The sequence below is a fragment of the Falco cherrug genome, chromosome 2, assembly GCF_023634085.1.
Source record: "Falco cherrug isolate bFalChe1 chromosome 2, bFalChe1.pri, whole genome shotgun sequence".
Classification (NCBI taxonomy): Eukaryota; Metazoa; Chordata; class Aves; order Falconiformes; family Falconidae; genus Falco; species Falco cherrug.
Window position 1 is genome coordinate 15,881,714 of NC_073698.1, and position 13,127 is coordinate 15,894,840.

The 13,127-nt window shown below is 38.3% G+C and overlaps 1 protein-coding gene across 1 annotated transcript; it reads right to left on the reverse strand.

Annotated features, from left to right (window-relative positions):
- Nucleotides 1–1,914: 1,914 nt before the first annotated feature.
- Nucleotides 1,915–9,974, reverse strand: LOC102050771 (collagenase 3). Its single transcript, XM_005432058.3, has 10 exons — nucleotides 9,814–9,974; nucleotides 9,472–9,713; nucleotides 8,155–8,303; nucleotides 7,938–8,063; nucleotides 6,902–7,063; nucleotides 5,988–6,105; nucleotides 5,253–5,386; nucleotides 4,733–4,892; nucleotides 3,762–3,865; nucleotides 1,915–3,137 (listed from the first exon to the last, which is right to left on the reverse strand). Exons 1-10 carry the CDS (start codon nucleotides 9,934–9,936, stop codon nucleotides 3,037–3,039), a joined length of 1,419 nt encoding a protein of 472 aa, XP_005432115.1. The 5' UTR covers nucleotides 9,937–9,974; the 3' UTR covers nucleotides 1,915–3,036.
- Between the last annotated feature and the right edge of the window lie 3,153 nt (nucleotides 9,975–13,127).

Genomic DNA, 13,127 nt, shown 5'->3' on the forward strand with positions numbered 1-13,127 from the left:
GCTCACTTCTTTCTCTCCTGGAATATCTATTTCCATCCTGCTTGCTCAGGATCATGTAACCAGCACAGAAAGTAGTCCTAAGGAGCATATGACAGATTGCTTTTCCTGCCTTATTCTTTTTCCCCCTCCAAAAGATAATTTTTAGCCGAGACCAAAATGGATATAAAAGATGTATTAATCAGCAACAGTTCATGTATCGTTAGGTGGGTTTGTGTAGTTCTGTGAAAACTAGAAACCAGGTGGGAAGTTATTAGTTCTGCTTATATTACATCCTGGGGCACAGATGTCTCAGCCTTTTGTGGTCCTTTCCTCACTCACATGTCAAGGAAAAGAGTCAGTTCAGCCTCTGTCTCAAGAAAAGGGCTCATTTCTTTTCAGCACTTGGGTGATATCCCATACGGGTTCCCACCAGGCACTCACGCAATGTTACTCTCCTGAGGTGGCAGCAGGTCCCACAGGGCACTAGGCCCTGTGGACAGTTTTGCTTTGTGGCTGCTGGCACCACCAGGGCTTCTCTGGCTCTGTCCTCAGCCTTCCACATCTGCAGCACAGGCATTTTGTTTTCCATTTTTTCTTAACAAAGTGCCAAGAACTGACAGCCTGGTACTTCTCGCAGCTGAGGTAGGGCTAAGCACAGAGCAGCGCTCGCCTCTTACTGGGAATGCAGGCACATGAGCTGGAGCTGTGCTTGGACTTGTACCAAAGGCTGCTTCCAGTCAGCCCAGTGGCAAACAGGAATCTGACTGTTTGGACTGGGGAGCAGCTGAATGTGATCATGCTGAAGCCTCTGGAAGATTCAGCTTTCTATGCAATAGCTTTTTCCCTTGCCAAATGTTCAACGTTAACAGAAATTCATGTACGTATGAAAGACATTCATTGATATCTCCTTGCTTCCCTGTCCACCTTTGCATTCCCTGCTCCAGTGAGGCTCAGGTCAGACCTTTGAAATTCAGAACACTCAGACTCAACAACTAGCCCTTAAGGAAAGCAATTTATTATTTTGACGCAATTTTCCACCAAGTCTTCATACTGAGAATAATGAGGACTAGGGTTACATCTAGAGACCCTTATTTCACTGCAGAGTAATTAAGATAAACTGCAGCCCAATTCAAGCATTATTTTTTCAGGCAGACCGTGTCTGTCAAAAATGATTTTTACATATAAATGAGCCAGATTCTGTTTGTTATGCATAAAGAATTGTACTGCCTCTTTCCCTACCACTTTTATGAACATTTTATCATATAACAGATGATACAATGAACTTTCATTTTAGTCTGTTTTTTTCCATTTGTAATGTTTTTTTCTTTCAGCTCTAATTCCTTGCATTTGTTTTAAGCATACTAAGGTCTGAAATTCATTAATTCAGAGTTTTACAGTCAGAAGAGACCACTAAATCTATTAGGTTACCTTGACTGACTGTTTATGTTGCATAAGTTACAGAGTCAAAATCATCTGGCTCATTGGAGGGTGAGCCTGGCAGTTAATGCCTGTTTAAACATGTTCATTGTTGATGGGCTTTGTCTGGCAGGCCTGGCTGATTGATTGACTTAGGGGTTGATTTTGAGGAGGCAGAAGAGGACAATGTAGTTCAATTAGTTATTAGTTATGTTTAGCATTCAAATTAATGTGGAACTGAATTTCACAGTATTTCTTAATTTCTCATACCTTCAGTAATGATAAGGACTAATTCCAACTTAGTTCTTATTCTGCAAATCTGAGGGCTCCTTCCTTTTTCTTCTCTTTCTGTCTTTCTCTCCTCCTCTCTTTTCTAAAAAAGTCATTTACTCAAACGGAAAAAAAAGCAAAACAGATTTTTAAATAGAGGTGAAAATTTTAATGAATAAAATGCACAGGTAGCGTTCCTGATTTCTTTTATCCAATAGTTCTGTCTTGGGTTTATGATATGTAGCGTAGGAAATTAAAATTTAAGCAATTTCACAATGTCATTTTATTTATCCATTTTATTTAATATTATTTTTTCAAATTGATAAATAATCCCAATCTCACATCACCTGCAATGATTACAAAACAAAAAAAACCCAAACTAAAATAAAACAAAACAACCCCCCCAAACCCCCTTAGATGGTACTGAAACAATTGATATAGATATTAAAAGAATGACCAACATGAAAAAAGATATTCTTTTGAATATTTTGATTTGGATGTGCAGGCTCTCTGCTGGCACAGCTAGGCATAACCTCTATAAATGTCACTTGAACTGCTCCACTTTACAGCAGCTGAAAACGTGGGCTGTGATACCAGATGTAGCTTCATGCAAGGTTTCAACCTGCATGATGCTCTTGTTGCCACTTCTTTCAGGTTTCCCCGGTATCACACAGGCTGATGATTTCTGCTTGGAATACTCTTCCCTTTTCCTGCTTTTCTGTCTGCTTTGGAATGACACCTCGGTGCTTCTATACCTTCTACTTGTTGCAAACATGACATGGGCATCCATTTCCAGGGGGACATTCCTATTCAAATGGGGATACATTCAAATACCTTTGAATTCCCTAAGTTCATTGTTGCAGCCGGGTGTATCCTGCTCAGGCAGCCACCGTTCAGTCCTGACTCATCCATTACACATCTGAATTCCCAGTACATTAATGAGAATTTCACAAATTGCTGAAGGATTAGTTTAAAAATATAACACTCCTGGGTTTATCAGGTCTATTTCTTGGGACGTGGTAGGAGATCCTTGAAAGGTATTAGACACGCTCAGATTACCGGGAATCAATAGTACTCATGATCATGTAGGATGTATCCAGCTTCTCACTTCAATACTAGACAAACTCTAAATGGTGTAATGCCCCTTGAAATGCTAATGATTTCTTTTCTTCTTTCCTATTAAGTTAATTCAGTCCCAGACTGACATGCAGCTATATAGTTCAATATATACAGTATACATTTGGTGATAGGTAGCCAGTGCTTGTTCACAGAACCTTGCTGTCCTCTCCTCTAATAAATCTATATGCCCATATTATTATTTCCTTGTACTACTAGCTGCTCTGCAGCCTATGACATGGCACTCAGATGTAATTAGCACCAAAATATGGAGTTAGTATGCAGGACACGGACAATTCTTTTGCTCCAGATGCTGTATTCAAACTGCAGTGGTCCATTGAAGAAGTAGAGATAACCTAAGGAAAAGAAAAGTTAAAATTAATTAACCCTGAGAAAACTGCATTGCATGTTTAAATTACCCTTCAAATAAAAACTATGCTGTTTATTTTCATTTTTAATAACTCTTTTTAATGCACTTTTTTAGTATTTAGAATGCTGAGCTAAATTTTCAAAGGTCCTTATTCCATTTGCCAGGCTTGGATTGGTATTTCAAAATAACTGATATTTTAATCTAGAGTCAAGCTCTGTGTTTTATTCCTATACAGCACTTGCTTAGAAAAATACAGGATTTGCCAGTTAATGTTTAAGGCTCTGACTTGGAAACACTCCTTGAAGAGTTGGATAGGAATGGGCTCCATTTGGAGGAATGGACACATTATAACACTTCTATATTAAGCATATCACTTTAGGTTCCTTAAGTAAGGAGGCGGATCTTTTTTGGCTCCTGAAATATGTATGTACACAGTTTGTAAGAGCACCTTGACTAGAGGGCAATTTAGAACAGCAACTTGATTCAGCCAAGAACCGAAGTATTGATGTGAAAAAATCAAAACTGCAAATAACAGAATTTCCCACAGGACTTTAATCTCAGGTTTCAATAACAACTAATTTTAATAAAGTTTCATTATCAGATTATGTACCATTTCTGTGATAGACTGCATCCACTCTATCACCAATTCCTGCGAATTCTTCCTCTATTGGCCTGGGGTAGCCTGCTTCCATAACCTCTGCCTCTTCATCGTAACTATATTAAACACACACAAAAAAAATAATTCAGATTTAAACAGCCTGGGACTTTGGTCTTGTGCCCTTTATATGCTTTGAAGTTACCCACATCAGAAGTAACCAGCAGCCTTTAGAATCATAGAATCATCTAGGCTGGAAAAGAACTTTAAGATCATCAGCTCCAACTGTTAACCCAGCACTGCCAAGTCCATCACTAAACCATGTCCCTAAGCACCAGGTACTTTGGGGACTTTATGTCTAATGAAACTCAGGACAATAACCAGGGCACTCTTCCACCGCAAGTACAAGCTCAATAAACACTAAAGTAACAAAGCTATATTTTCAGAACTGATCTAGAAGGTACATCTTATATGGAGATGACTGTACCTGGATGTATTTGTACTACAAGCCTATCCTGAGGCTGCTTGGCACAAAGATACTGGGAAGGGATGGTAATGTCTTAATTATGCATCAGACCTGGCTGTAAGTCCCACTCATGGGCAGCAAAAAGCAGCCATCCTAGGGTGGGATAGATTTCTTACTCTCACAGCACTGATACCATTTTGTGTCACACAAGCAACTCAAAGAAGCAAGAAGGGAATTTTTTCTAGGAGACATGCTGATGTCACAAACTCTCCTGGACTAAGGCATTGTTATTCTCCTTTCCTTTCTCGCACTCTTTCAGCTTTTAAAGGCTGTGCCCATATGTTTATAAAAGTCTTGCATACATCTTTATGACATATTTCTTCTACACAGCTACAGCACTAATGAAAAGCACAGACTGGAAACATGAGCTACAATCAAGTGGCTGGTTTGAAAAAAACTGATGTTTTGATACTTCTGGACAGGTTATGACCAGGGACACACCAGTCTGTCACCAGCTTACCTCCAGTACTTATTTCCAGTAAAAAAGAGAGTCTTGCCAGTGTCTTGAATATGGACAGCTGCATCTATTCTTTTCATTTCTTTTGGGAACCCCATTTCATATATCTTTTTAGGAAAGTCTTCAACTATGTCGTAACCGTTCAAAGCCCAGACTTTCTTTCCTGAAAATAAGAACAAAGTATGCATGAGTCTTTTGTAAAGGCTCAACTTAGAAACAGAATAAAATGAGGATACCATGATCCTTGTTTTAATACAAGCAACAGATTCTTAGGTCACATACTCAGCAGTTATTAAACTATTTATGCTAAGTATGATCCTAGTCATCTGAGCCTAATTGTAGTCTGAGCTTAATCACTGGAATGTCACTGGAAATTGCATAGATTTTCACAGGGTGAAACCAACAGAGTTTGCTTTTTGAGCAAGGAAGGTAGGATGTTTTGTTCTTCTCTTGATTACCTTTACATCACTTACTGAGCTTGACTATGTATATTTTTCTGCCAACAACAAAATTGAAAACTCACCCTTAAACACGAACACAAGATCTTTGATGGGGTTTTCATAAGCTGCATCTATTTTATTTGGAAGCTCTGGCCAAAAAGACTTAAGTAACACCAGTTCTGCCTCAACCATCTGAGGGTGCAGTCTCCAGAAAAACCTAGTCATAAAAAGAAAACATATTTTATGGGTTTTTTTTCATACTACAGAATACCAGTAACTTTGATGTGCTATATTAAAAAGTAGTTAATGGAGAATTATTTTTTTATATAACATAGAATTTTCAATACATAGAGCTCCTTGTAGACCTTTCCTTTCCTCATAGTCACCTAGCTGCAGACCATTTCTGTCACTCACACAGTGATCATCACAAAAAACCCCAAACTTGAATCTTTTTTTCATTTAGAATAAAAGAAACGCTGCTGTCCCATGTAAGGCTTCTGAATGTAGTATAACTTCACTCAGATAAATGTTAGTAGATATGTGTGTGTAGAAGAAAGCCCCGTGAAATTAAAAATGTGTACAAATACTGTCAGTCTTTAGCCATATTATCTTCATATTACTAGGCAGTCAAGTCTGTAACTGTATTATACATCCTCCCTAAAAAGATACATGATGCAGTTTCTTAAAGACATCTGTATTGATTTGTGATTTTTTAAACGTATGATTACTCAAATCTTTAGTAAAAAATCTGAGATGGTGTTTTCTCTTGCTCAAATTTTATCCAGCACCCATCATCTGTGACATGGCAATCGCTTTACCTGTCCTTGAAGATCAGCATTTCTCCACGCAGTTCAGTTATTGCATCAAGTGACAAATCTACATCACATTTCTCTGGCGTTTTGGGATGTTTTGGGTTGGGATCTCTATCTCCAGCACCTGGAATCATATCATATGATCTAAGTTTGACAACATTCATTTCTTTTCTGTGGATACTGTGAGGGTGGTGATGCCCCATCCCTGGCAGTGCTCAAGGCCAGGTTGGATGGGGCTGTGAGCAACCTGGTCTAGTGGGAGGTGTCCCTGCCCGTGGCAGGGGCGTTGGAACCAGATGATCTTTAAGGTCCCTTCCAACCCAAACCATTCTATAAGTTTATGGTTATATGATCATGGTATTGAACAGGAGGACATGGAAGAATTCCCAAACAGCATGATGAATACAAGCATAATGAGCAATCTATTTGTACTGGGGAAAGTCTGTTCTCTCTTTCTCTTCTTTAGCCAAATACATTCATGGACTTCACAGTTCAGCAGTGTTGCAAAGATGTTAAACAGACTTGCTTTCTTTAACCCAAGTTGTGAAAGTCCCCCAAAAGTTTTCTTCTTTCCATGATGAAAAATGGATATTTCTGTTTTTTTCCTTTCAGCTCTGTTTTCCCTTCTCTTTTGAGGCAGTTCAAAAAGTATAAAGATTCTGCCCCCCACGAAAGGAGGCAGCAGAGTGACAAACTGTCCTCTGCAGTGTTATTTCCTTTTTATTCTTTTTTTTTTTTTTTAATCTGAACTATTAAATCTAAGCATCTTCTGTTCCTGAAGTCTAGTTGCCAAGTATCCAGCGAATTGGTCTGAATCAGTCATGACTGTTGCTATTGAAGATCTGTAGTTCTGTGGTAACTGTGTAGTGCATCTATAACAGGTTATAACAGCACAGGGTATGTATGTTATACAGACTTACCGTAGAGCTCTTGGATCCCTTGAACATCGTCATCAGGCAACACAAAGCCAGTTTTTCCAGTGTACGTGTAAATTGGAAACATCAGAGCTCCAGGGTCTCTAGAATGTTCAAGTCCCAGAGAATGACCAAATTCATGGGCAGCAACAAGGAACAAGTTATACCCTATAACAAACCACAGTGAAAGTAACTGCATAGCTCCCTGTATCACCAAAGTGTACTTAGACTAATCAACTGATCTTAACACTTATGTTTTAACATATGGGGCAATGAAGCAGACACCTGAATAAATGGGAAAATGATGTACATTGCTTGCCTTTTTTGAAGTACCATGGGTTTTGTTTTGTTAAGGGCCTAATCGATTGAGAATCTCATAGCTATAGCTGGATTCAAACTAAATCTTTTTTTTTGACAGTGTTGCTCTGTAGGCAGATTTAGATTTCTTAAAATTTCTTAGTAACACCGGAAAGCTCTAGGGCAAAGTCAGCCTTACTCAAATCAATAAAATTTTTCATCTTTTGTCAGGAATTCACGTCTAGCAGGGAGTCTATATTGTTTTCGGTATTGCAAAAATTAGCTTTAATGCCAGGAGGGTGAAATAACATAGTGCTGAAAAAACCCATAGTGTTTTGTTCTATTAAAGCTCTGTCCCCAACAGGCAAGGTGAAGAATTTTCAAATTCAATGCAAGTAGACAATTTGCAGCAAATTAAATTATATGTGTTATCTATAGGATTCAGTATGTAATTCCCATCAATCTGTGATCAGAACTAGCTGCCCTTTTGCTCAGTGAAATGCCAAGATGAAAAAATACCTTCTTTGTGGCATTTTTACTATCACTTTGTTTAGGAGGTGTGTACCTTAAAATTTATGCTAGGCATATATTCTACTTCTATTTATGATTGGAGGTTAAACCCAACTTCCTATGAGTTACCAGTGAACGTAATGAACAGTACACAGGCAAAACAGTTTACAGTTATCAAACAGGACAAAATTGTCCATATATCACCATTTCAAATAATCTCAGGAACTTCTGTTACCTCTAGAATCATCTGACCAAGTTTCATCATCGTCAAAATGGGCATCTCCTCCATAGTCTGGACCCGGGGGAAAAGCATGAGCCAATAATCCAGAGGGTCCATCGAAGGGGTAAAAGTCACCATGTTCTATAAAACAACATTCAAAACATTTAAATCAACTATCCTGTCTTATTGGCAGCAATATAACTATAATTAAAAATAATTCATTCTGCGTTACCTTTAGTGCCAAAGGAGATCATGATGTCAGCTATACCACTTCGTATTCTGGTGAAGTTAAGGGGTGTCACATCAGACCAAACTTTGAATGCTTTTTTGAAAGCTCTGTCTACGTCAGCACGTCTCAGATCTGAAGTGTAATTCATAATCCTATCAAACAGATTAATATCTCCAGTTAATTGTGTGAATTGAAGAAAATGTGTAACAAACTTTTATCTAACTGTACACCTCACTAAAATTTTTGCTTTTTTCCTCCGTATGTTCTTACCTAAAAACAAAGAGCTTGGCAGATGCATACAGTATTCAAAAAAGTAAAAATAACCATTTCTATTTTCATTAAAATCATTCAGAGACATCTGAAATGATCCAACAGCTTTCTGTAATTGATTTTATATGCACCAGAAGAAACAGAAAATGACAGTTGTATACTGTATTATGTCAAATCATATCAGTAATTTCAAACTTTTTCTTATGCCATATAAAATATTTCATGACCCTCACTACCTGGAGGAGCAAACATGATTCAAGGCTTTTTATAAGCTAGAATCACTCATATAAAAGTAATATTTATCCCTAGATACTGAAATGATAGTTTGGTGATTTCATATCTGGAGTCCTCTAAAGAAACTTGGGTTGCAGCTGGTCAAAACCCCCTGCTGATGACGTTGTTGTGTTAAGGGAGAAGGAGCTGCTGTGTGACCTTTAAGCACCGTAGCTTCCCGAGGTCAGCTTCCTGAGGTTACGGTGTGAAATTTGTCAGACCAAGCATAGACATCTGGACTGTGAAATGGGACTGTGAAATGGACTGTGAAAGAGAGACAAGGATCAGTCCCTGATCTCAGAGCCACATTACACAGATCGGTTTGCCTCTACAGTGCTTTGTCCAGGACAGGACCTATACGAAGCAGACACTAAACCAGGTCCAAAGCACTAAGAGCTAAGGAGTGACCTAGAGGTTAAGTGCTATGAGGATCAGTGGTGAGGTGCACGGTTGTAGTCCTTACCCCTCTTTCACTGGGCACCATGGATGTGACCAGAGTGTTTACATGGAGGCCAGATGAGGAGTTACTAGCTTACACCACACCAGCCTTCCTCCACAACAAAGTGCAATGGAAAAAAATCATATTTACTTCCTTGGGCTGTAAGATGGGCTCAGGGGACCTTTCCAAAAATGGGGCTGTGAGATTTTAAACTGCAACATGAATTTTGTCAAACTCAAATGCATCCTTCTCCCAACAACCCAACTGAGCAACCTATCGGACAAGGTACCTGAAAGAAGGTAATAACGGTAGTAACACTCAATATGCCATGCATTTACCTGTATGTCAAATTAGTTTTTGACCATTTGAGTTTTCTAGGGAAAAAGTTATATTCCCCCACATCTGGGACACCGCATCTTGGTTTCTGCATCAGTTCATATGTTTCTTCATCTAATTTGCCTGTCACCTCCAAACCAAAAAAAGCTTGCATTTCTCGAAGTTTAGATGCCATTGTATTGGCACTCTTCCTCATTAGGCCACCAAGATTTGGACGGAGATCATAGTGAGTCCTGAGATAGCGCTAAAAAGGGGAAAAGAAGTAATGAGCCTAGTTTTGAAACAGTTGTAACTACACAACTTACTATTTATAAAATATGCAAATTAATTATTTTATACTGTACCTCTGCAAACTGAAGGTCTTTCTCTGTGAATTCATGGCTGTCTTCAAGGGGAATAGGGATTGTCAGGCAAAATGACAAACCCAACAAGAAAAAGAAGACAGCTGAAAGTCTTGCCTGCATCATGTTGGATTTGTGAAGTCTGAAGCCGTGATGTTTTAGAGAGCAGTTACCTTTACTTTTATAGTCCCAACCCAGTGAGTCACCACTTAGGGACAAGTTAGAACTTCCTTGTCGCTGAAAGTAAACATGCTTAGATGGCTACTTTTTCTCTCCTCCCCAACACTGTGGTTTAGGCATCTGTTGTCCCACTGAGGGCTCTGAAATTGTATCCTCATATAAACACGGTTTCTGAATATTGACATAGGTTGTGGGAAGAAACAGGCAGAAGCAAACTGCACTTTTTGATTATTTTGCAATAACTTACACTGACGATAACTGGCAATAACTTTGCAATAACTTACTCTTCTCTGCTAGAAAAATTGCCTTTCTACTGTTCGTTAGACAATAAAAATATGTAACAAGCTGCATGGTTTTTAAAACAAATTCTGCAATTTTTCAGTAGTTACACTAGTTCAACAGCAATTTTTAACAGTTGTAATAGATCATACACACTTCAATCGTTCATAAATGTTGCCTTGGCTGATAAGAAATAACATTATAAAGTATACAACAGGATATTACATTTCCTTGTTTCTGTAAAGAAATATAACTCCAAAGTATTAACAGAAATTTTACTTCAGAGATCCTTAAAGTGACTTCCCATCTGTCTTTCAGAATGATTTACTGCTTAAGATGTACTCAAAACCAGAAATGCTAAATATCAGGCAATATTTTTGAGTATTTTAAACTGGTTTTTATTAGTACTAAAGCAGGTCACGCAAAGTGACTGGTTCATACAATTTATCTTCCTCCAAAAATATGAACTTAATTTGCTTCATGAGTAAAGCACAGCCAGAGATCAGTAAGACAGCTACTACTCTGAGAGAGGCGATCTACCAGCTACAGGCAGGCAATGTATCTGTGTGTCTAGAATGACAGTAATATGTGATTTTGACTTACGAGGTGAGTAATAAGATAAATCTGGCATTATGGCAGATATGGGTATTATTATACTTCAAAGCCTGAAGTTTTGTCTCCCCAGCGTCACTCCAATCTCAACCGCTGCTAAGACTTGTATCATATTGCATGCCCAGGAGCGTGGGTCTGAGGGGAGGTACTGTTTCTGCTGAATCCACCTTCCTCTTTCATGGAGGGTGTTCCTGTAATGAAAACCTCAAGTAGATTTCTGGTAGACACTGGTACACTTTTGTAATACACTACCCTGCCGTGGATGTTGCCTTGTTGACAAAACAGGAAAAAGACAAAAATCAGTGAAGTGAATGTGTAAAAGCTCTATTTGTTACTCAAACAATATCAGCCTTGTGTCTAATGATGACAAACAGCAAAAGCAAATAAAGCTGAGAGGAATTTGTTATGTAGGCTATTTCTGCCTCACTGCCCATCTCAGCCAATACTAAATATGTTTACACCAATTAGGGACAGACAACATCTGTTCAGTCAATTTGTATATTCTTCTTTACATTGTCCATCACCAGCACTAAGACTTTTTTACTGAACAACAGTAGCATAAAGATTGTTAATTATCCCACCTTCTTAAGAAGTGCTCTCCCCTGGAGTGCTTCAGGATGAGCACTGAATCATATTGCCGATGTTCTCACTGCGCTGCATTCCTTGCTCATGCAGACTGTCACATGATGTACGTGTCTCATTTCTCTCCTTCCAACACTTCTATATTAATATTTGCAGCATTCCTTTCATTAATGTTGTGATACTTGGTTATGTGGTAAGCAGAGTTTACAGTGAATTTTTCCTGCTTTGTGTGGAGCTTAGGAGCAGCGGTGCTGCCTTGTCATGGTTTTCATGGCTATAAGGAATAATTTCTTGAGACCACGAAGCTCTATCACTGCTCTGCAGAATAGTACTCGATGTATCTCAGAAGTCTGAGTAAAACGAACACCTTAAAACTCCACAGGTAACATTCTCTGAAATTAGCTTTCTTGTACCTAAGGGAGGAGAATTAGATACCACCATTTGTATATCACTGCCAGACTTAACTAAAAGTTTTTTTTATTATTTCCAGGCCATTATATCACTATTTTTTCTCAGCTCTGATGTTGGAATCTTTGCTTCTGAAATAGGAGAAATTAATTTCCTAACCAACTGTTAATGCAAAAATGTGATCAGCTCATCACACTTTATGAGAGAATGATCCCAAATTATTCCCAAATGGTTTCAGGGTTGCCTTAATAAATATAGTTTAGCTAATTGGTAAATAAAGGTAAAACCAATTAATCAGGGACAATATTTCAATGATACAAATGTAGAACAGAAAAGTTATTTAGGTAGGCACAAAAGTAAAATTAAGAATTATGTTAGCCTGTTGAATAATGCTCCAAGGAGTTGTGGAGCCCTGTTGTTCAAAACACTTAAGGTGCAGTAGTCAAAGCAGTAGTAGAGAATTGTCTTGCATGAAGAGAATGATAGATTAGGCAGGGAATAATGATTTTTCACTTTCTACTCTCTGTGGTTTTTTTTACACAGGTGCTGTGAAGTCCTTTGATGTTCACAATGAAAACTTGTTCAAAAACTTTGCCTTTGGTACCCTTTACGGAGCTGCCCTGAGGCATTTCCAAGTAATATTTGAAAAACTGGGCAAAGTAATCATAGCAAAAAACTAAACGAAGCAGCTTTTCTGAAAACAACCTCTCTTCTTAGATTTGTCTAAGAGATGCGTAAAGCTCGGTCTTTTGCTATTATAAGACAATGAAAGTAACGAGTGAAAAGACAGTTCACTGTTTTGCACAGGTGCTGTGAGTAAAAACATACCAAGAGAAAAAAGGTAGGAATTCTGTAAAAATTTTGTCATAGGGAATAAATCAAAATGCTAAACCAGAAATTGATCTCTGAATGATTGTGTGTAATGAACCATCTGAGAGCAGATATGGCTGTATCGTGTTTTCTGCACATTCAGTTGATTCCTTTGGGAGCCCTGGTCACGTAAATATACATATTCCAATATGTTTTCTTGCCCGTTTTATTGCTATTTATATTACACCAGTGGCTAGAAGCCTATATTGAGGTATGGATTTTTATGTCCTCTGTATACAAACTGAAGAAACACTGGTGAAGCGCTGTGCAAACAAGCACATAAAAGGGCCAGTGAAAATGAGCAGTATTCCCTTTTTCTGAAACAGCAACACAGACACAGTGTGTAACTTTTTTTTTTTTTTTAAGGGGAGACAAAAAGCCTTGAC